At 41.7% G+C, this 23,558-nt stretch overlaps 1 protein-coding gene across 1 annotated transcript; it reads left to right on the plus strand.

Annotated features, from left to right (window-relative positions):
- The first annotated feature begins 209 nt into the window (after positions 1 to 209).
- On the plus strand, positions 210 to 20,258 carry btaf1 (BTAF1 RNA polymerase II, B-TFIID transcription factor-associated). The gene is made up of 38 exons (XM_085183451.1): positions 210 to 626; positions 2,506 to 2,629; positions 3,437 to 3,551; positions 4,081 to 4,224; positions 5,861 to 6,060; positions 7,186 to 7,319; positions 7,478 to 7,607; positions 7,686 to 7,754; positions 7,866 to 7,955; positions 8,042 to 8,137; positions 8,628 to 8,804; positions 9,038 to 9,178; positions 9,312 to 9,436; positions 9,835 to 9,955; positions 10,117 to 10,221; positions 10,430 to 10,579; positions 11,189 to 11,331; positions 11,470 to 11,644; positions 11,723 to 11,926; positions 12,180 to 12,600; positions 12,754 to 12,938; positions 13,042 to 13,198; positions 13,495 to 13,604; positions 13,721 to 13,922; positions 14,058 to 14,206; positions 14,618 to 14,770; positions 15,277 to 15,398; positions 15,802 to 15,969; positions 16,113 to 16,190; positions 16,284 to 16,413; positions 16,514 to 16,655; positions 16,778 to 16,908; positions 17,036 to 17,158; positions 17,635 to 17,787; positions 17,996 to 18,207; positions 18,311 to 18,470; positions 18,743 to 18,913; positions 19,071 to 20,258. Exons 1-38 carry the CDS (start codon positions 613 to 615, stop codon positions 19,227 to 19,229), a joined length of 5,583 nt encoding a protein of 1,860 aa, XP_085039577.1. The 5' UTR covers positions 210 to 612; the 3' UTR covers positions 19,230 to 20,258.
- The last annotated feature ends 3,300 nt before the right edge of the window (positions 20,259 to 23,558 follow it).

Below are 23,558 nucleotides of genomic sequence, written 5' to 3' on the forward strand. Positions count from 1 at the left end.
TTAATATGTTAATATGATATAAGCTGCTGACATATAGGATAAAAAAAAATAACTATAGCAATATAAGGTGCAACAATGTATAGACACATCTGAAGGAAAAAGTATTATTTTCGGGTGTTTTTTCCCTTTCGATTCGTTTCCTCTTTTAACGCGTGTTTTGATTGGCTCTCTCCGACCCTTGTAACCAATCAGCCTCCGCCTGCTATGGAGGAAGGAATAAATGCAAGATGGCTCCTCATATAAAAACAGTCTTCTGGGTCGTCCTCAACGTGCAACAAAATAACTCTTTAAATCTTATCAGGTTAAAATATTTATCTGCGAAGAGTTCTGAGGGGTGAACTGGGCTTTATGTTAATGGTACTTGGCGATATTTTGTGGAAGAAGACAGCAGAGAGACGACCGGGGCAACTTTGAAGACATGAATTGGTTGTGAACTCGCTCTCTTTGGTAGACAGAAGCACACTGTTGGGGCCTCGGCTAGCTAGCGGTAGCTGCTAGCTAATGACTCTGTCTGCTGTTATCTGTCGCACTGGAAACAGCGTAGCAAGAAAAGTTTCAAGTTGTCGGGTGCCTGTTGAATGTAGGACGCTGAAGTGCCCACAATAACTGACCATGGCTGTATCGAGGTAAGATACGTCTGTAGTAGCTCTGTTTATCTATCCCAGTTTTTTTTAGCTATTAGCTAGCGGGCTTGCTAATACCCGCTAGCTTTTGATTAGGAAGAGAATGGCATGGCGACGCCTGACAAACGTTAGCAAGTGTAATGTTACAGTGTGAATTGGTCGCCTCTTGTGATAGCCCTCGAAGTGTTAACGTAAGTTTGGGCTCGTGTTCACTTCCAGGTGCGACATTAAAATACACCCCGGTGCTCTGAAACACTCTGCTGATGGTGTTAAGTACAGGTTAATTAACGTTGCTGTGGAGTTGTGTCAGGAAAGCTGCTTTGCAAACAAGAGATGCCACCACTGGCTAGCCGCCTCTGCATGCACAACCAGTTAATGTCAGTGTCCGGAACAGTTGCACCTGTAAGTCAACCGTAAATACACTCAGGTGTAGTCCACCTATAGTTTGCTGGGGGATTGTTGTTATGTTGTTTCTCTGGTACTGAAGACTTCACGGCTCCTGTGTAGCTGATGTAATGTAAGTCCAGTTTTCTGATCCAGCCCAGCAGGTTTTCCCTATAGATCAAGAAGATCCTTTATGAAACTTTTTAAGTGCTCCAGTTCATGCCTTTGCATTGTAACAAAACACAGAGATGGCAGGGATAATTTTGACTTAAGTGTGTTTCAGGGGCTAGTTTAGTTTTCATAACAGCACACTAAACAGGGGTCACATAGGAACAGTGCACACAGAAGGGGGAAAAGGGGGGGGGGGCATCCTTCATACCTCCTCTGCCTTCAGAGTTCATTACACAGAGTGAATCATGAAAATCACACACCCACATCTGAAAGATTTTAAAAAACACAAAAGAAAAGCCCATTGCATTCCAAAGCAAATGCTGTATTGGAAAAGTTCTGAAAGTAAACGGCTCCAACAATGGCTAGCTACTTCTCTAATATTTAACCAGTTATGTTAATATTAGAAACCTAAACAGTCACACTTCAAAGTCCAAATTTTAAAACTGATTTTTAGAGACGACTGATTTCTTCCAAATATTCTTGTTGTAAACAGAATTTCTAAAATTCTTGTCGAGTCCACGTGTTGTGTGTATATTAGTGTGTGTTCATCTCTTGTCCAGATTAAGTGTTTGTAGAACCTGAAGGGATATCTGCACATCCCTAATCCACTTCACTTTATTAATAGACTGCTAATGACCTTGGTGAAAGACTGGAATCATTAGGCAGGTTACTTGGGTGCAAAGCCAAGAAAATAAAATAGTGACTCTTTTAATTAGTTTACATCTTTAATTATTTGCACCGTAGAGCATCAAAAACTGATGGACTGATCGTAAAATTCCAGGATGATGAGGATTTAATCAATTAATTTTAAATTAACTCCAATTATCATCGTTGTATTTTTACTCAGTTGTATATAGCATTTGTATTCTATTTTTTTCTTATTGTATATTTTATTCTATTTTATTCTACTGTATATAGTATTTTATTTTATTCTATTCTGTACAGTCGTGTACTGTATTTATTCTTATTGTATTCTAATTTTTGCTTCATAACTTTTGCACTGTCCACTTCCTGCGCTGACAAAACAAATTTACTAGACTAATAGACTAATAAAGGTTATCTTATCTTATCTTATTATATGAATGGTTAACATTGAGAGTTTCATTCTTAGGAATAAATGCTTTCAGTATCTTAAATCTTCATTACATCATCTTTGAACATTACGTGACCCAACAGGTGAATGTCCTGCTGCCACTGTTAAACATTGTGTAATTTGCTGACTGGACAGTGGCTGTCAAGAAGGTCCACGCTGATGTTCTACTGACTACTTTCAACCTTGATTTGTTTTCTTTTGTGTGCGTGTGTGCTTCTTGTAACCTGTCTTTAGACTTGACCGATTATTTATCCTGCTCGACACTGGAACCACACCAGTAACCAGGAAAGCAGCAGCCCAGCAGCTTGGAGAAGTGGTTAAACTCCACCCACATGAGCTTAATAACCTCTTATCAAAGGTGTGTATTTTCATATAATTGTGATTAGCTGTGAGGGTTGTCACAGGCTATCGAGCAGAAAAAAATATTTTTCTGTGTATATTCATGTGTACACACCTTCATAGCTGTAAGGTGTACATATATTACAAATATTTTGAGAATTTCTTGCAAAAGAAGAACAATATTTTTAAGTTGTCTGTGGTAGTGCAATGCTTCTGGTGACTTGACGCCATATTTGCTTTGCATGTTTGCCATCCAAATAGACTTGGTAATGCAGACTGCAACTGTTTTTGTGTAGTTGCTGGTGAACTTTTTCTCAGCTTCAAGTTGGGACTTAAAGAGAAAGAAAACCCAACAGTATCAGAATGTCGTCTGTTTGTTTTTCTAAACAACCCAGTTGGCTATACCAGCCTCAGTATCCATAAGTGCTCTCACACTCAGATGTGTGGAATATTAATAATGTCTTAAGGCGTCTGTATTTCCAACCAGATTAATGAGCTGAAGAACAATCCTATAGTCTTGAGCTTTGTGAGATTGTATGGGGTTTAACTGGGGCGCTTTTCTCTTATCACAGTTTACAATCAGGTATACATTAAGTTGCAGTGATGAATGCTCAATTTAAACATGAGCAAATTTTCAATTAACAATGTCAGATTATGTACAAGTAATTCCTGTGCATCACAAGATCAGACTCTATATGTTTTTGTCAGCAGCTGTCTTAAAATATGGCTATCTTGGGTGCACCTCTTTGGCTGTACCTGTTAAAACTTTCTGTTTGCAGCCAATTGTACAAAGAGTCAATGCAAGCTCTTTTCTGTCATTTATAAGGTCTTGACCTATCTAAGGAGTCCCAATTGGGACACCCGTATAGCAGCAGGCCAAGCTGTAGAGGCCATTGTGAAGAATATTCCTGAATGGAAACCGGCTCCAAAGCCTAAAGCAGGTGAGCGTTTGTGCTTTTTAGTGATGTTTAAGTGATGAGTTGGAGGTATATGCATCACAATAATCATTTGTTTTTGTGAAGTGATCTATTCTTTTGGTCAAACATGCTTATGAAAAAAATCAGACCACATAGGTTTGACTTAGGTTTCATATCAGTTCATAGAGTGACTGTTTTGTGTAAAAACTTACGTACTAATTATTAGGTGCTTAAGGGTGTAATTGAATACATACTGGTTTAACACATGATGCCCTCTGTTGTGGACTGGAAAAGATGCCTAAAGTAGGTGTCCATGCCCCAAATTGATGCCTTTTTGTCTGTTTAGTTTCACACTAATTAATATTTTTTGTAAAATAGTGAAATGTTGCATCATTGTCTTTTTGTTTTTGCGAGTTATAACCTCCTCTGTGTTATATGCTCTGTGCTAATTTACCTACAATTTGAATATTGCACCTTCCCTTTCATTTTCACTTGGCTACACCATTTGAAATTACAATTTAATATTATGAAACTTTGTGTTTGTTCTGTAAAGAGTCCTGTGAAGACCTGTCTCCAGAAGAAACATCTTGCGACCGGTTGAGTTTCTACCACTTTGACATCTCTCGCCTGCTGAAACACGGGGCGTCTCTGCTGGGATCTGCTGGGGCCGAGTTTGAGCTGCAGGATGACAAAACTGGTTTGTAGTGACTCTTCAAATATTATTTCAGCTGCAATAACATCTGTGCTGTTACACCCTCTCCCATGCACACTTCTGAACCTGCACGGCCTCTTGTCTGATCGTATGTGGCGTTTACCAAGGTGGAAGATTTTAAATCTGTATTTTCCCACTTGTTTTTTTTCCATTGAGGAAAGACATTATCTAATACGTTTTTGATTTAAAACAAAGACCATTGTAACAGGTTGAAATGTGTTCGGACAAATGCCGGTCAAACCTGACCAGTAAGACTGCTTCGTTACAAATTTGAATACAGTTTGAAAGGAGAAAGTTGTTCGTTGTTATCTTTTGGTGGTCATTTGAATTTGAAGTTCCTGTGTATGTCGTAACGCACGTAATGTCGTTTCCCTTTGGCCTCATTTGACTTCTCATTCTTGGTCCCGTTTTTCTGTTTACTAAATTTAGGGCTAGGCGATATGACCCAAAATTCATATCTCGATATTTTTTAGCTGGATGGCGATATAAGATATATATCTCAATAGGTAAGAACAAAAAGAGAGTTCTTAGTCAAAGCTGTGTCCCAGATGTCACAGCTGCACTTTTATTAACATACAGCATAGATGTGCATGAACAAAGCTACTCAAAAATAAATTATGAGCATTTATTAAATAATAATGCTCCATAAATAAAAGAAAACTGTTGTTTTTGTGCATAACAAAGAGCTCACAATTGTGCAGTCAAAATGTAAACTAAAAGACGCTGAGCATAATAACATAGACAGATTTCACAGCTGCTCTCTTTCCAAGTTCGTGACTGACAGCCTTGAGTTTGAAATCCGCTTCGTAACCGGCACTTAACAGGTGCCATTTATGGCCCTTATACACACACAATACGGTAATATTACGTTGAAGCACACTAGTATCACTCCGCGAGGCTCCTCGGTAGCCGTAAAGCTCCGACAATCCATCAAGCCAGTGCAGCTCCGTAGCTTACCAAAGTCGAACTAAAACATTTTTTGACAGATTGCTGAGCGCCGTGTTCCACATAAAATCGGTTCGCGGTCATCAAGCACAACCAGAATTCACACATAAGGCGCGCTGTCAACTTTTGAGAAAATGAAAGGATTTCAGGCCGTGCATGTCGTTAGCGTGGTTAGCTCGCTAACACGTTGACGCCGTCCAGCCCCACGCACGGGGCAATGCGCAGTAACTCGTTAACGGAGATTTGCCGTGTTCATCTTGTCGCTGCCTGCAGGTGAAGCGATGGGGGAGGAGGGGGAGTTGTGTTCATTGAAGGAGGGGCAAGGCCGAGTACGTTGCGTAAAGACAAAAGTGGACGAAAGAGAGGCAAACTTGTGGCTCCACAACTACAATTATAACGTAACATAGACTATATCGATATAAAGGATATTGTCACATCTTATATCTCGTACAAAAATATATCGATATTTTTAAAAAAAACTCGATATATCGCCCAGCCCTAACTAAATTTAACAAGTTCAGTATGACATTCAAGACCATTCATAATGCTGTCTGTCGTTTATTTAATGTGGCCCCAACGTAAATCTTTTGTTTGTTTGGGGGTTTTTTGTTGCCTACATGCAATTTGAGCCAAAGTTTCTAAAGTTTCCGGCCAACTTCCTGTCATCTGTTCTCAGGTGAGATGGACCCCAAAGAACGTCTTGCATGCCAGAGAAAGCTTCTTCAGAAGAAGTTGGGTCTAGATATGGGTGCCGCTATTGGGATGAACACAGAGGAGCTGTTCAACGACGAGGACCTGGACTATACCTGTCAGCCCAATGCCCTCAGAGCACACGGAAGCAAAGCCACAGCTGGATCCAGCTCCGGAAACCACTTGGTGAGTCTTACTCGGACCTCTCGAGTCACCGTATGTTAGCACACATTTTGTCTCTTTGAGTTTAATGAATTGTCAAAGGGAAGTCCTAAACGTACCTCTCAGTGTAACCAGAACCTTTTAGGCTTAAAAGATGCTATTGCAGTTTATAACTACACCTGTTGCACTGCAGTATTAAAAACATGTCTGTGCCAGATTTGTTTTTGTTTTTGTTTTGTTTGTAAATGGGTCATGTGGTTTGATTTTCATGCCGTGGGCCCTTTTTGTGAAGTTCTGCACACTTCCTGTGAGTATGCATGACATAGCAATAGAGTAGATTCTTCTTTTTTTTTTTTTCTGCCTCATCAATATTCGTGGCAGCTTCCAGTTGTTTAAACTGTCACTATGGTTCTTCATTTGCTGGAACACTTGTTTGCAGAAAGTCAAGCACAGGATGAGGAAATTAAAATGGTTTGTGCATGAATAGGCAGAGGGAATGCTGTTGTTAAGTCATATTGTTGAATGTTGTCATTGTGTTTCTTAAATTTGTAAAGTCTTAGTTCAAACTATAGAATCAAAGACATTCCTTTGTCTCTGACCACCTCTCCAGCCAATTTGGTGCTGGGTGAGGCTGACGTGGGTTTTATTGTAGATACATTGTATCTGAAAGATCTGTTTCTTGTGTTGTACGCTTCCTGCTTTTATGATCCTTTTGGTGAGCAGAAACACACACACACACACACATAGTGCCTTGTCTTAGAACCATTGGGGGGTTTACAGTGGGAGGTGCTTGTGCTGTGATGTGTATTGTAACAGTTTGTCAATAAATAGCTGCAAGGAGAGCTGCTCTTTGAAGGATTTGGGCTAGAGACAGGTGATGAGCATTATGCTCCACCACCTGGTTCTGACCAAAGCTCTCCCTCGTTAGCGAGTTAAAGACCGGTTGAAGATGTTCTGTCTTGTTTTTCGTTCTTCATGAGGAATAAGTCTCTAAACGAGCGGGGCCTGTGGAAACACAGACTCAACAGCTGTCAGCTTAGAGTTGCTGTTTATTATAATTGGAAAGTTTTCTTGAAACAGTATCCCCACTTTGAGATTCACTAGAGGAGGAATTTCTTAATTAACACCACTCTTTTGTTTTTTTTTTAGACCATTCAGGCAGCTGAATTGATCGACTCAGAGTTCCGACCAGGCATGAGCCGTCGTCAGAAAAATAAGGCTAAGAGGATGGCCAAGTTGGTAGCAAAGCAAAGATCCAGAGACATGGATCCTAATGAAAAGAGGTAGGACTATTTTATATATTCTGGATTCTAATCAAAATTGTATGTTTGGAAGAGTGCATGTGTTGTATTTTACATGTTTTTTTTGTCAGCGTACTTACAGTTTTTTAAAATTCGAGAGTTATCATATCGTGTGACTCTCATTTGTCTTTAACCTTTAGTAATGACAGTTTTGAAGGTGAACCTGAGGAGAAACGAAGAAAAACCACCAACGTAGTCACTGAGCAACCAGCAACAGAGCATAAGATCCTAGTCGACAACGTTCCGGATAACTCCAGTCTATTAGAGGAGGTAAGCAATCAGACGAGTCGGTGAAGCTGGTATAGATGACAGTGTCAGATAGCTGATGCGTTATTGTTTTCTCCTAAGACGAACGAGTGGCCTCTGGAGAGCTTCTGTGAGGAGCTTTGCAATGACCTCTTCAATCCCTCGTGGGAGGTAAAAACACAATATTTATTTTCACTTGATAATGTAAGTTGAATGAGAGGGGGTAGAGTGGGCTCAAAGAATAACCACGTGTGTGTTATTTTATTTATTTTTGTTTCTCAGGTTCGTCATGGTGCAGGCACCGGTCTTAGAGAAATCCTCAAGTCCCATGGTGCTGAGGGAGGGAAGGTGGTGGGAAGCACTGCAGAACAGGTAGGTCTCAACCACATCTTCAGGCTTTTTTTAACAGCTGAGTGAGAATCAGACATGACCCAGACTGTACTGATATTTTGATGCAGATGTTACGGCAGCATCAGGAATGGATCGAAGACGTGGTCATCCGGCTGCTGTGTGTCTTTGCTTTGGACCGCTTTGGCGATTTTGTATCTGATGAGGTAGGTTTGTTTGTTTATCCACAAATGTTTTTTGAACATATTTGTCCTAGAGTTTTTCCACTTCTTTGTACATTCCTTTACGTCCCTTACTGAAAGGTTCAGCAATCTCCATTCCAGGAATATGCAGGCTGTGTAGGGACAATGCTAAAGGTTACTGGGTTTTTAAGTGTGACACATGTATATAATAAACATTTTTTTTGATTGGGTGATACATTTCTTTATAAAAAATTTTCCAAAATCACGGTTTTCAAAAAAATTAAAGTAAATTCTCGGTAAATTATTAATTTAGCATAAACTAGGACTTCACAGATGCAGGGAATTGAGGTCTGATTGTGACAGTGTGTTACCATGTTTAGCCTGTAGGAGGAAGTCAAACTTTTTACTTATGTTTGGACTTATGTTTGTCAGATGTGTGTCACTCAGCTCAATCTGTGTCTTTGGCTTTGATTTAACTCTTTCTATCACAATCCTGCCCTCTTCCTTTTGACAGGTAGTGGCTCCTGTTAGGGAGACGTGTGCTCAGACACTGGGTGTGGCCCTTCGCCACATGAATGAATCTGGTGTTTCGAGGACGGTAGATGTCCTACTGAAGCTGCTGAAAGAGGACCAGTGGGAGGTGCGTCATGGAGGCCTGCTGGGGATCAAGTATACCTTGGCTGTTCGTCAGGTACACCCTCTCTATCACTGTGCATATGATGAGCTTTGAATAAGAATAGCAAGATTTGACATTGTATTAGATTCGAGTAGCTTGTGGCCATGAATGTGAATTGTGGGGAACAGGAGGTGTTATACTTGGACAAAAAGCTTTTTTCAGACTGGACGCATATGTTCTCGTTGTTATCTCACTTTCTGATGTCGTATACACACATGCTGATTTTCATCTTCTCTTTTGTGTCGAAGGACTTGATTGCTGTTTTACTTCCCCGTGTGCTCCCTGCGATCACAGACGGCCTACAGGACTTGGATGACGATGTCAGGGCCGTGGCAGCTGCAGCCCTCATCCCTGTGGTCAGGGGCTTGGTGAAGCTACTGCCCAATAAGGTGTGAAACAAAACCAGTTTCAATTTCAGTTTTCAGTTCAGTTTGAACTCTGGTGAAATGTGCATTCTGTTAGTAGTTAAACTTTCTGCTGTCCTTGTTGCTTAATTTAGTCTGAAAACATAATGTCTCTCAGGTACCCTTCATAGTGAACACACTATGGGATGCACTTTTAGACCTGGACGATCTGACTGCTTCCACCAATAGTATTATGACTTTGCTGTCCTCGCTGCTAACCTATCCACAGGTTCGACAATGCAGGTCAGTTTCAAGCTTATGCAAAAAAAGAGACTAATAAAGTAATATATCAAAAAATACTGTTGATTTATTGAATAATAGGAGACTCACAATACCAGAAATTGGTTCCAGCGATTCCATATTTGAAACCTTGACCCCAAACCATACACAGCTTTTGCAGGGTGTCTTCATAAGAGCATTAAGTGCTGTCATAGAATTTTGTCAGTGACCTGACATTATTAGTAATTTGGGGTGAAAGCCAACTCACAACAGTACTTTGTACTTTGTGTTAAACGCTTTTTAAATGACCTAATTTTTCATAAAAGGGCACAAACAGACAATACACCCCACAGAACCACAAGCACAAAATTAGACGAGCGCCAACTCTTTAGCTATGACCCTTTTTTATTTTCTCATCCCAGCATGCAGCAGTCACTAACTGTTCTGGTTCCTCGGGTATGGCCATTTTTGAGACACACTATATCATCAGTAAGACGAGCAGCACTGGAAACGCTTTACACACTACTGTCTAAAGCTGACCAGGTAAAGATCTAACAATAATAATCGGATAGTATATCTACATGTATTTACAAAAATATGAGCAAAATATTTCTTTTGTTTTGTTTTTTTAGCTCTTAATCCAGCTTTAAACTGAATTGCATCCCTAATAATAAGGTGGCGTTTTTGTGGTTTTGCTTTTCCAGAGCTGTGCAGCGTGGATAAATCCCATCCTACAAGATATGCTGCGGCATATCTTCCAGTCTTGCATACTAGAGAGCAATGAGGAAATCCTTGAACTGACCCTAAAGGTTTGTTACATGACTCACCTAACTACTTTGGGTTAAATGACAAACTCTGTCCAACTTTGGTTATAAAACACAGCTGGAACGATACAGACGATGCTGTATTGTCGAATTTTAATGTAAATGTTAATTTTATTTTTTTTTATACTCGGATAGCACGTATGGGAGACTTTTGATTTTTTTTGTATTGTTAATCTGCGTCTTTTATGTGCAGGTGTGGATGGAGCTGCTGTCTCAGGCCCCCCAACAGTATGTGGTAGCAGCCAGCTGTCCATGGATGGGTGCCTGGCTCTGTCTCATGATGCAAGCTTCCCACATTCCAATAGACCTGAACATGCTGCTGGAAGTAAAAGCCCGCTCCAAGGTTGTATACTTTATCTTTATACACATAAAAACTTTTATTTTCAGCGTATCTTTTGTTTTAGAAGTAGGAAGGAGCAATTTTACAGTGACAGGAATTAATATGATATATTTAAACAAAAGGTCAGCATGACATAATTTGGAATGGTTCAGTGTTTCCACTTCTATTTTTATCAATGGGCTCATGCAAATAATGCAGATTCCCTATCACACAAGTCAGTGCACCTTGCTGTGGTTGCTAGGTTACAGACTGGCAGACAATAAGAGTCTTACAGCCATGTTCTGCATTTTTGAGCCAGTGGAGCTTAAACCTTAACCGTCTGGAGGAGGAAATAAGAGACAGAGGATGCACTGGCACACAGAAGCGTGCACCCACCCACCAAGTGGCTTAAATGCCGGTTTAACGACGTGTGGTGGAACTGAGGAACAATAAAAAGAAGGGTTGGACAGGTTTGCTTTGCATGTAATGAATTAATAGTGTTAAAAGAAGGGAAGCAGACAAATGTCTACAGAAGGTGTCTTTCCACTCTTAAATTAAAACCACGTCAAACATGTAGATTTGGCATCTTCTGAAATAAAACAAACTTTAACTAATATCATGTTGTTCAAACAGGATAAATGTGGCACAAAGGGACGTCAAGCAAGCAGTCAGGCGAAGGAAACTGTTCAGGAATATATAGCGGGTGCAGAGACGGTGACAGATGACCCAGTTACGAGGGACTATGTAGTAGTCCGTGCTCGACTTATGGCTGCCAAGTAAGTTTTCATAGTTATATTGGGAAGAAAAGTCTTTAACTTAACGATCTTTAACTCTCAAGAAATAACTGGAATTGCTGACTAAGTGATCAAGGTTGCATTTGCACTGACTGCTGTCTTTGTACCTGTGTAATCCAGATTGCTGGGGGCTTTGTGTCGGTGTATTTGTGACCCTCAACTCAATGCTGCATCCCAGGAGATCAGACCAGCAGAATCTTTGGCTCAGCTATTGCTCTTCCATCTCAACTCCAAGTCTGCCCTGCAGCGAATCGCAGTGGCATTAGTGCTTTGTGACTGGGCTGCACTGCAGAAGGTAAAATTCAGCTGTTGAGAATTTTTTTTCTCAATCGGGCTTTCAGAAGCTGAAAGGTTTTCTCTCGTATCTTTTCAGGATTGTCAGTTGGTGTCATCCACCGTGCTGCCTCGTCTTCTGGCCATTCTGTCTGAGCAGCTGTATTATGATGAGATCGCCATCCCCTTCACACGCATGCAGAATGAGTGCAAGCAGCTGATTGCACTGCTTGCTGATGCCAACATAGACCTCAAGGACCGCCTCAATTGTAACGTTTTCACCATTGATCAAGCCAGTGAGCTGGTAAGTCAGTACACACACATGTGCACTGATAAACTTTTGACACACGATTATCAGATTGGTGAAGCACCGTGATCTTTATTGGGATTTTGCAGCATGTTTGTAATCTAGGTATGGTGTCTCAACAAAACCATGAATGATTTTTGATCAAAAACTGTAACAATTCTTGGCTTCGAAGGTTAATGGATATTGCACTCTGTAACACATCAGACCCTTTTCAATCACACCCTTTATCCCCCTCCTGCTTGTTCCCTAGGTAACCACCATCTTTGCAGAGTCAACAGCAGGGTTTAATGTAAAGTCCAAACAGTGGCCAGCCCTGGACAGCAAACGACAGCAGGCTCAAGCGACTGTGATGGAGACCAGCACAGAATGGCAGCAGCTGCATCTGCGCGTGCACATGATCGCAGCCTGTGCCGTGATTAACCTGCAGGTGCTCCCCGACAAACTGAACCCACTGGTCAGGCCTCTGATGGAGGCCATCAAGAGGGAGGAGAACACCCTGATCCAAGGTTATGCTGCCTCTTTTATAGCCAAGCTGCTTCAACAGTGTGCCGGACGCTCGCCATGCCCCAACCCTAAGATCATCAAAAACCTCTGTGCCTCAGCCTGTGTGGACTCTGCAACCACGCCCTCATCTGCTTGCCCCGTACCTCCGACACAGGAAAATGCCAAAGGTGAGACCTTTTGAAGCTTGGCTCTATTTTCAGTCTGTCAGCTACAAACAGGATTTTAAATTTGGGGTTTCAGTGATGTTTTAAAAGGTTTGACTCATGAATATAAAAATCATGTGTTAACACTGATGGTTTTCTTAATTGTCATGCTTTCAGGGGGTGGCTTGGAGAAAGACGGCATGCATCACATGGTCAATAAATCTCGAGGTATCATCACTCTGTATCGCCACCAAAGAGCTGCGTTTGCCATCACCAGTAAGAGGGGTCCAGCTCCTAAAGCCCCAAAAAACCCAACCACGGAGCTTCCTCCTGGCAGCACCATCAGCTCAGAGAATGATGAGGTACAGAAGAACTAAAGTACATTTTCAACACATTGAGCTTAAAACCAACAACGCCATGTTGTCTTTACTGTTCTTGGTCTTTTTTTCTATCATTTCATTTCAGAGTAGGAAGCCATTTCTTATTCAGAGACGAGGTGCAGAGTTCGCCCTAACAACTATTGCACGGCACTTTGGTGCAGACCTCACAAAGTCTCTGCCATACCTTTGGGAGAATACGGTGGGACCACTGACGTCAGTGGCAACAGAAAATCAGTGCATTGGTATGTTGATTATGTTGATCAGATTTTGATCTTGGATAGACACTGGTGAAAATATCGTCACCTTGATTTTCACCAATATAGACCTGTAACTGTCACTTAGGAACATAAACTGTGCTTTTTTAGATTTAATTGTAGATATCTTAGAAACTAAAAGCTGTATAGAGTCTCACGAGTCAGTGATCAGTGGGATGAAAGGCCTCATTTCACCGAACCGATTCTCTGTATCCTTCCGTGTTTTCACATCGTTAAGATGTACAGAGTTGTTACTCTGAATCATTGTGTTTCATGTGTTGTAGATAGGCAGGCCCAGCTGGAGAGGGGCGACGCTGCAGCTCAGGATTTGGTCAACTCTCTACAAGTACTGGAAGTCATGGCAGGAGCCATGGCTGCCGAACTCGAGCCTTTAGTAAGTTTGATCCTTTTCGACTGATTTACTTTGATCATTTTTTTATGATTATCATGGATTTGGAATCAGTGACATCTTATGGAGATTGTTGGACTTTTCTGTTTTTTTTCCTGTAGTTATTGGAACACCTGCCCCATTTGTTCACCTGCCTCCAGCACCCATACACAGCAGTACGTCACATGGCAGCACGCTGTGTTGGTGTGCTTAGCAAGATAGCCACACTGGAGACCATGAACAGTTTCCTTGAGTGTGTATTACCCTGGTTAGCTGCTATTGATGACTGCACCAAACAAGAAGGCGCCATCGAGGCTTTAGCCTGTATCCTTCAGTGACATTACCTTTCAGTTTTTTTAACCTTTCTGATATAAGAGCACTCTAGAACTGATTTATTTGTGCCTTTATTTAGTGCATTCCTGTGCTGTATTTTACTGTCCTTGACCAAGACTCCTGCAGGTGTCATGGAGCAGCTGGATGTGGACATTGTGCCCTACATTGTGCTGCTGGTAGTACCAGTGCTAGGCCGTATGAGCGACCCCAGTGACAGCATTCGTTTCATGGCCACACAGTGCTTTGCTACACTCATCCGCCTGCTGCCACTAGAGGTACGAGCACCCAGACAGCAGGCTAAAGTGCAGTTTTAATCATTATTTGATGTTTACATCAGGGATGTCAAACTCCTTTTACACTGTGACCTACATACAGGGTATAGACGTTTAAGTACAAACTTGATTCCTGGGGTAGTTGTATATTAGAAAAAGAAGTACAATTGCATCATTACATCTCAAGATTTCTGCTGAGAAATAGTACTTTAGTAAATCTGTCGCCATGAATCCTGATCAGTAAGAAAGCTGTAAAACTTATGAAAGTCCAGAATTTAAACCTACCTTTACATTTTCCACAGCTGTACAGTGGACAGGATTGGAGTCTTTGCTGGGCCAATTTTGGCCCCCGAGCCTTATGTTTGACACCTCTGGTTTGGACTCTAAGTGATGTATTTTCCTCTTTTCTACCAGGCGGGTATACCAGACCCTCCTGCCATGTCTGCTGACCTGATCCGGCAGAAAGCTAGAGAACGTCACTTCCTGGAGCAGCTGCTAGATGGCAGAAAGTTGGAGAACTACAAAATCCCGGTGCCCATTAAAGCAGAGCTCCGGAAGTACCAGCAGGTTTGTGTCACGTTTAAGGATGCCCACCCTGTGGATATTTTGACACACAAACAACTTCTGCAACATTTTAGTGCTTGAGCTGTCTCAGCACCTCCAGTGTGACCGTATTTCTGCCACATTAAAGAGTGAGGTTCCCTTAAATGCGGCAGGCTGGCAACATAGATAGAGATGCTGACAACAAATGGTTTACTTGACAGTAAATTTTAAAGCAGTCAAATGGAGGTTAAGTAAATGTGCTGGCTCTTCTTTGAACTGGCTTCTAGCAGCTCTACTGAGAACAAATCTATCTCTGTAATACAGAAGTGAAGACATCCTGTTTGAAATGCTGCTGAAATCGCTGCCACATCCTCAGCATCACTACTGTAACTGACTCATAGGCACTGAAACTGATGGGTGTCATTAAAGAGATTGTTTTCATGACTTTTGTCTAATCATTAGTAGGATTAACCAGTGAAACATTGATATTCAGTGTTGTGATATTTGAGCGTGGCTGTTTAATCTTGCAGGATGGAGTGAACTGGTTAGCATTCCTGAACAAATACAAGCTGCATGGGATCCTGTGTGACGACATGGGTCTCGGCAAGACGCTGCAGTCCATCTGCATTCTGGCAGGCGATCACTACCTCAGGTACTAACAGCACTGTTACAGAGATGGAGTACGTGCACAAATATATTATCTGTTTAAACAGTGGTATGCTACTCTATGCAGTCATTGTCAGAGGCTTGATAAGTGTGAGTTGTTTTACGCCCATTTTTAATGTGGTTTAAATGCAGACAAAACACGAGTAACCTCCACGAGAATAATTTTTATAGGTATTACTCGTCCACATGCCTTATTGCCCACCACCGCTGGTATTCAAGCTGTCAAATATGGTTTGACAGCTTGAATACCAGCGGTGGTCTGTCCAGGCTCGGTGCATTCTTAAATCTGCCTTTGATCTTTGACCTTTAAAACTCTGATCCAGTCTCATGTTTGAAGCGCTGTGTTACAAATTGTGACTCAGTCTGCTGTGTGTGTGTGTGCGCTTCAGGGCACAGGAATATGCCAAGACTAAAGCAGCAGACTGCAGCCCCCTGCCCTCTCTGGTGGTGTGTCCTCCCACGCTGACTGGCCACTGGGTGGACGAAGTGGGCAAGTTCTGCGCCAAAGAGTACCTCAACCCGCTGCACTACACTGGGCCTCCTACAGAGCGGATGCGGTAAGGATTAGTCAGTTTACTGCAGGAGAATGATTCATGCTCATCTTTTTTTGTAAAATTGAATAAGTGAGGAAGAACAGTTTGTGTGTGGGTAGAAATAAATGCATTTATTTGAAGCTAACTAAACATGTACTTCTTTTCAGGCTGCAACACCAAGTGAAAAAACACAATCTTGTAGTAGCCTCTTACGATGTTGTCCGAAATGACATAGATTTTTTTAGGTGAGTGCTACTCCAAAGGTTTTTTTTCTTCCTCTGTTTGTTTTTGTGTTTTCTGTTTTGCATTTTAAGTTTTATTTCTTTTTACTTTTCTAGAAATATAAAATTTAATTACTGTATCCTCGATGAGGGTCACGTGATCAAGAATGGGAAAACCAAACTGTCCAAAGCCATAAAACAATTGGCTGCCAACTTCCGAGTCATTTTGTCAGGAACGCCCATTCAGGTGAGGCTTCCTTTGTGATCTGAAAAGGAAATGGAGATTTCCATTCTTTCCATGTTTTCTGCAGCTCAGAGTGGAATAATGTTTAATGCTCTAACTTCAGAATAATGTCTTGGAGCTCTGGTCGTTGTTCGACTTCCTAATGCCGGGCTTCCTCGGAACAGAAAGACAGTTTGCTGCACGCTACGGTAAACCAATCCTAGCCAGCCGAGATGCCAAAAGCTCATCGAGGGAGCAGGAGGCAGGTATGTGAACCCCCTAGTTTTTGTTTGTTTGTTTTTTCAGACAGAATATTAGATTTTCTCTCATTCTGTCTGGTTACTCTTACTGAATATGGCCTACCATTAATGTTGCCTTCTCCATGCAGGAGTCCTGGCAATGGAGGCCCTACATCGACAGGTACTACCCTTCCTTCTGAGGAGGATGAAGGAGGATGTCCTCCAGGATCTTCCTCCTAAAATAATTCAGGACTATTACTGCAACCTGAGCCCTCTACAGGTATTGACCCATAAGTATGATGAACAGTAGTTGGAATGTGTGTTTGTGAAGTCTTGGTTGGAATTCATGGTGGTAAAACTTGTTAGTGGCACAGTTTTATTGATTTTGGCTTCGTCACTGCCTGCAGGTTCAGCTGTATGAAGACTTTGCAAAGTCTAGAGCCAAGGCCAGTGTGGATGACAGCATCTCTGTAGCTTCTACAGAGGAGGAGGAAAAGCCCAAGCTGAAGGCCACAGGCCATGTCTTCCAGGTATGTGTGGTTTGATAAATGTGGTCTTTGCGGTTCATATGTGAAGAAAGTTTGTTTTGACCATAATGTGTAGCTTTGAATTGTTCCTTTCTGGTAAATAGAAAAGCAAATGTTTCTTAAATATTCATCCAGCAGAATATGGTGCCCGCATACCCCCCACATATTTTCCACACCATGGCAGAATATAAAACAGACAAAACAGTGGCCTGCTCATGAAAACTGTAGGCTTATAATCTCTCTTTTGCCTTTTACTCTTAAATCTGACATTTGGAGATTTGACTCGTCAGTGAGGAAGTTCTTGCTTGTCAGTGTCACACGGTTTACTCATTTGTCCTTCTGATGACTGAAATCTTAAAATCTGTATCAATGTTTTTTATTATTTGCATCTTATAAAACCTTATGTGAGTTTTTAACCGTCTTTCCTTTGCTGATGGTTCCCCGTGTTAATAGTTGGGTTCATGTCTTGATTCTTTAAGGCGCTGCAGTACCTGCGGAAGCTGTGTAACCACCCCAGCTTGGTCTTGACCCCTCAGCATCCAGAGTACAAACGCATCACTGAGCAGCTGGCAGGACAGAACTCAAGCTTGCGAGACATTCAGCACGCGCCAAAACTATCTGCTCTCAAACAGGTGAGATATCACTCTTCAGGTCCTCTTTCTCACGTCCTCCGTGGACCAAGTGTTTGATCCTGATAACTTTTTGATTTTACACAAAGATATGTAGGAAGAAGAGATTCTATAAGGATGTTTGTTGTATTCAGTTATCCAACCATTCACTTGTATCTGATTTCAAAGATGCCCCATGCCTTCAGTCATTCTAACACGTTTCTGCTCTCAGCTGCTGTTGGACTGTGGACTCGGTGGTGGTGGAGGATCAGAGGGGGCCACTGAGGCAGTGGTGGCCCAGCATCGTGTGCTAATCTTCTGTCAGCTGAAGAGTATGCTGGATATCGTTGAACATGACCTGCTGAAACCCAGACTGCCCACCGTCACATACCTGAGGCTGGATGGCAGCGTGCAGGCCGGCCAACGTCACTCTATAGTTTCCAGGTTAGCTCATCTGTACAGTTGCTCACTGTCAAACACAGACGTCTGCTCAATGCGAGTTTGCTAAATGAATGCAAGACTAGGATTTCTTCTTTCTGTGCCTCAGGTTTAACAATGACCCATCAATAGATGTGCTATTGCTGACCACCCATGTTGGTGGTCTGGGTTTGAACCTGACTGGTGCAGATACCGTGGTGTTTGTGGAGCATGACTGGAACCCAATGAGGGACCTGCAGGCCATGGACCGTGCCCATAGGATAGGACAGGTAATGTTGTTGAACACACTTGCTCAGCAGAATATCAGTGTGTAGACAGATTTAGGCAGTCCAGGTTGTTTTGATGACTCTTAACCTTCCTCTGACACTGAAATTGCACAATCAAATCCCGCGTAAAGAATTGACTTTCTTTTAGTTTCACATTGGATCAGCCTTGGATTGTATCAAGAGGCTGCTGCTGTCTAAAGCTAGTGATGCAAAGAGAAGCAGTTGAAATTAGATTGGCATGAAAGCATTTAATATATTCCATTTGTCTTTTGCAGAAACGGGTGGTGAACGTGTACAGGCTGATCACACGAGGCACGCTGGAGGAGAAGATCATGGGACTGCAGAAGTTCAAGATGAGCATCGCTAACACTGTTATAAGCCAAGAGAACGCCAGCCTGCAGAGCATGGGCACAGACCAGCTCCTCAACCTCTTCACACTCGACAAGGTGAGAGCAGCTCTGTCCTCTAGTGTTTGTACTATTGTTACTGATCTCTAATAACAGTCAAATTTTTATGTTCTCCACTAACACATGCACGCATTCATAACACATAACACATTCCCCTGTGTTTGGCTGAACTCCCTTGACTGTAAATTTGTTTCAGGAGGATAAAGGTGAGAAGGCTGAGAAGGGCGAGCAGTCATCATCAACCTCAGGAAAGACTTCCATGAAGTCAGTGCTGGACAGCTTGGGAGAGCTGTGGGACCAGCAGCAGTACGATTCAGAGTACAACCTGGACAGCTTCATGCACTCTCTGCAGTAGCACTGTGTGCAAGTCCACCCAGCCTCCATCAGGCATCTCGCCCTCTGGCCGAGCAGGACCCGGTCAGAGTGCGAGGAGACCCCTACTGCTGCAGCCACATGCCTAACACCGCCACCTTAAATAGAGTAACTTTAAGGAGTCCCTGAAGGATAATACTCTCAGTACATTTCCCACTGCGATTACTTACCCACAGCCAAAGACCTGAATCGTTGTCGTTCTACAGTCAATAGGTATGCAGCAACATCACTCAAACTTATTCTCATGAGGTAAGTTACCCAGGTCCTTTGCAAACCTGAGAGAATAAAACCATGTGATGATGTAACAACTGTGAAAGACGTCGTCTACAGTAGCGGAACGTTTTTCCACTCTTTCAAGTGTTTCATAAGTAAAGTTATCATTTATAGTTACAGCAGCAGGCGCTACTTTTACAGCCTGCTACCCTCTGCTCATATCACATTGCCAGAGTAAACAGTGTTAACTGCTTCAGATGTTACTACCTAGATGCACCTTCCTCATGTGCGCCCCTCTTCTACTACCGCCACCACCTCTCACAAAGTCTTAAAGCACCACTATACCCACCTCTCTGCCTGATGGATACAAACATGTTTTTGTAAGAGAAAAGGAAACAGGGAGAGCGTAACAAGAAGCCACAGGATGCCGTCACACAGTACTGGCTTTTTATAGCACAACGCTGAGCTCAGGAGCTGGTCGTGTTATGTCAAGACGACTCCCGTTCTTCAGACCATGCCCTGGAAGAGTCTGTTCACAAAAAATGTGGTCATCGGGAGGCCCTGTTTGAGAAACTATATTCTGTGTCCACCTTCTCCACATGTGCTGTAAAGAGACTGACCTGGGAAAGCACTGCGCTTCAAAGCAACTTTACAGAGATGGAACTGAGGAGGCCAAGCTGTGGCTGGTACCTGAAACTTGTCATAAGTATTTTTAAAAAATGAATAGACTTGTACATAATTGTCTAATTGCTGCTTTTTGTTTATGATCTTGGGATTGTAATAAATTCTACAAACCTTTGAGTTATGTATTTGACTTTGGATGTCAATGGCCAGTAGATGGTGTGGTTGTACATCCAGGGAAAATAAAAACTAGAAGTGAATACATGTAACATATTTCCACATTGGTCTAATTTGAGCCTAGGTAAATGCAAAATTTACCACTCCACAGGAAAGCATGGTTCAAATGGATCGGTGGGTAAATTTAATTTGTCAGATGCTAATTTGTAACTTTCTAAAGACATCTTGTACAAAAAGTGCTCAGAAAAGTGGAAATTTTATCAGAGGAAGTGAAAAGAGTGAGAGGCTGTGAAAAATGCTATGTTTTGTTTCTTTTAAGCTAACGTTACAATGTGTTTTTCATTCTCACAGCTTGACCTTTACATTTTCCAGTGTAATTTGTAAGTGGCCCAAGAGCACAGGCCTTTAAATGTTACTGCGGGGGCCAAAGAGCGTAATGAAAGTTAGTATTGACAGATTTTTATTTTTCATGTTGGGGGGGGGGGGGGGGTTGGAGCAACAAACTCTGAAGCGGTAGTAAGCAGTAGCAGCATTAGAGCTCCATGTTTTTGAGTCACAGTCATACTGCACATAATCAAGACAACTGAGGTCCAAGTCAACAATTGTCAAATCCTCACAGAGGTGGAACCAGTGCTCCAGTCGGGTAATAAAAACTTTAAAACTAAAAGTCATTAAAAGCAGTGGCATGTTTTTTTTTTTTTTTGTGGGGGAAAGGAGCATATTTCTTCATGTGATAAGATCACAACATGAGACCTCCAGTGCTCGTCTACCCAGGGAGCGCCCATGAAACAGCAGGGACAATACGGTATGCTATCCAGATCGACATGAAATGCAAATCCATAGACAGGAATATATAGATGGTAGATATATAGATATAAAATGGTTGGCATCATCCAAATCATGATCTTTTTTACGTACACTTGTTTAAACAGATATAAAATGTTGTCATTAGGGGGTTTTTTTAGTGCCAAAGAAACTGGTGGGGGGGACAGGAGATGGATACACACTTGGTGGTAGGGTGCTCAGTAATATTGGACTGTGGGACTAGTTAACTTAGAGGGGTTGTGAAAAGCATTAGTATAAACTGGTAAAAAAAAAAAAAAAAAAAGGCCAACCCAAAAGAACTTCCAAACCCGTGTCTCTTAGTGGATCATATCAATACAGACATTTCTCCAACCTTTCTCCTCCCAAAACATCCAAACAAACTCAGCATTAGCTCAGAGTAGGTTCATTAATCATAGTGACTTGATTGTTTGATTATTATTATTACTATTATTTGATTCTGCTTTGGCTCATATTGCTGCCAGTGGACACCTAAGCATGCTGTGAAGACAAAGCTTTGACTGACACTGCAGACTGCACCTGCTTTAGGATCACCCTATCCTGATAAACCTATTCACCCACACAGCGGATGAAAAGGGTGGATGTTTTGTTGCAGGAACGTGGGGAAGGACAAAGACCAGCAGGCCTTCTTTTAACTGCAAGCAGTAGCAGCAGCTGAAAAGGCATTCTAGCATCACATGGGCTTGTGAGCCATTCATATACATATTCATATGGTTCAAGCAGCCCTTCCACCTAAAACAAAGTTACACCTTTTCAGCCCAGGAGACTGGGTGCTTATCTGAGATCTCCAGAGAACCAGCTGGAATGAGCAATGGTGGAATGGCCCATTTCAGGTACTGCTGACAATCCAGACAGGAGTCAAAGTTGAAGGCTGTGCCACTTGGGTCCTGTCAGCCATTGCAAGAGGATTACAGAACCACAGTAATAACCCAAAGGGTTAAAAAAAATTCCATATTGACGATGAAGAAGACAACAAGGGTGTACAATGTGCTCTCCCCTTTCAACCTACAGCTGTGCTGGAACGAAAGAGTGAGGGGTGAAAGAGCGCCCTCCTCCAACAAGAGCGTTATCCACGACGGATTAGCAAAGGAACACAGACGACACCTGATTAAATAAATAGGATGGTGCGCTTTGAGAGGTTCGGTCATTTATTTTAGCTGTGTTGTGTATTGGTGTGACTTTTTGCATCATTTTTACACAGGATAAAAATCTACATGACTCTTTTTTTGGAGGTTTTCCTTTTTCTTATTACTGCTATATTTTGCATACAAATTTTATACTACAAGAGTGATTAGAAATAATTAAAAGGGTGGAAATATAGTAGAAAAAATTGTGTTTCACCTTATTAGACCTCAGTGTACTGTTGTTATTTAGCTGTAATAAACTAATTATAAACTGTTTATAATGATAAACACAAAGATTGTACCCACACTATAAAGGAGCCGTTATTATTTTTGCCTGTTTGTCATTGCTGGTATGAACCCTGCTCTGGCCGGATTGATCCCTTTCAATAAATCTCAATACAAATACAGTACAAAACTTTCTTTCAATACAGTATATCTCAGAAAATCAGTTTGGTTTTGATGCTCAGTTTATTTTTCCACAACAGAAAACAGTTTGTGTTCTACACTTGATTCACAAAACTCAGAGAGATGGAACAAAAGGTAGAGCAGGCCACCTGCTAATCAGATGGTTGGTGGTTCAGTCCCTGTCTGCTCCAGTCTGCATGCCAAAGATCCTTGAGCAAGATACTAACTCCAAGTTGCTCTTCGATGGATGGATCCGTAGGACTATGAATGTGTGTGAATGATAGATAGAAAGCACTTACATAGAAAAAAGTGCCTGGGTGAATGAGGCAAGTTGTATAAAAAGCACGTTGAGTGCTCAGTTTTAGTCCATTTACCTTTAACACACCTTGTCGTGATTCCTGGGTCATTGACCCAGTATTTTGAGTTTTGTGAGTTCATGATTTACCTTGGGTTTATGAAGTTATTTATGTTCTTGCTCTTCAGTGTTTCATCCTTTCAGTATAATATTTTCCAGCACATCTGAGTTTTGTTTTTCATGTTTCTGGTTCTGTCTGTTGGTTTATATAAGTTCCCTTTTGTAATCCCTTGATATTATTTGTATCTTCAAGTCTTAGGATGTTATCTAGTCTTTAGGTTTCTGTTATCATACCTCCCTTGTGTCTCATGTCCCTTCTTGTGTAGACAGTCGTGTCTCTGGGTTTGTTTCTTCTTCTGTTTGTGTTTTAAGGTTGCATCTCTGTAGTGTGCACTTCCAGTCTGATTTTGTCAGTGCCTTGTTTTTAGTTACATTTCTGTCATTTGCTGTGTATATTATTTTCGTGTACTTCTTAGTTTGGTTATAGTTCTTGTCTTGTTATGTTAGTGCCCCACCTTCTCTCTGTCTCCCTCTCTTTCTCTGAACTGACAGAAATGTGAAATTATCTGATACT

Source organism: Neolamprologus multifasciatus, chromosome 13, assembly GCF_963576455.1.
Source record: "Neolamprologus multifasciatus chromosome 13, fNeoMul1.2, whole genome shotgun sequence".
NCBI lineage: Eukaryota > Metazoa > Chordata > Actinopteri > Cichliformes > Cichlidae > Neolamprologus > Neolamprologus multifasciatus.

Excerpts from the sequence above, each read along its gene's own strand:
- btaf1 (XM_085183451.1), top strand. Across the intron at positions 7,320-7,477 it reads ATGGATCCTAATGAAAAGAG|TAATGACAGTTTTGAAGGTG; the intron begins GTAGGACTATTT and ends TTTAACCTTTAG. Across the intron at positions 9,179-9,311 it reads TGAAGCTACTGCCCAATAAG|GTACCCTTCATAGTGAACAC; the intron begins GTGTGAAACAAA and ends AATGTCTCTCAG.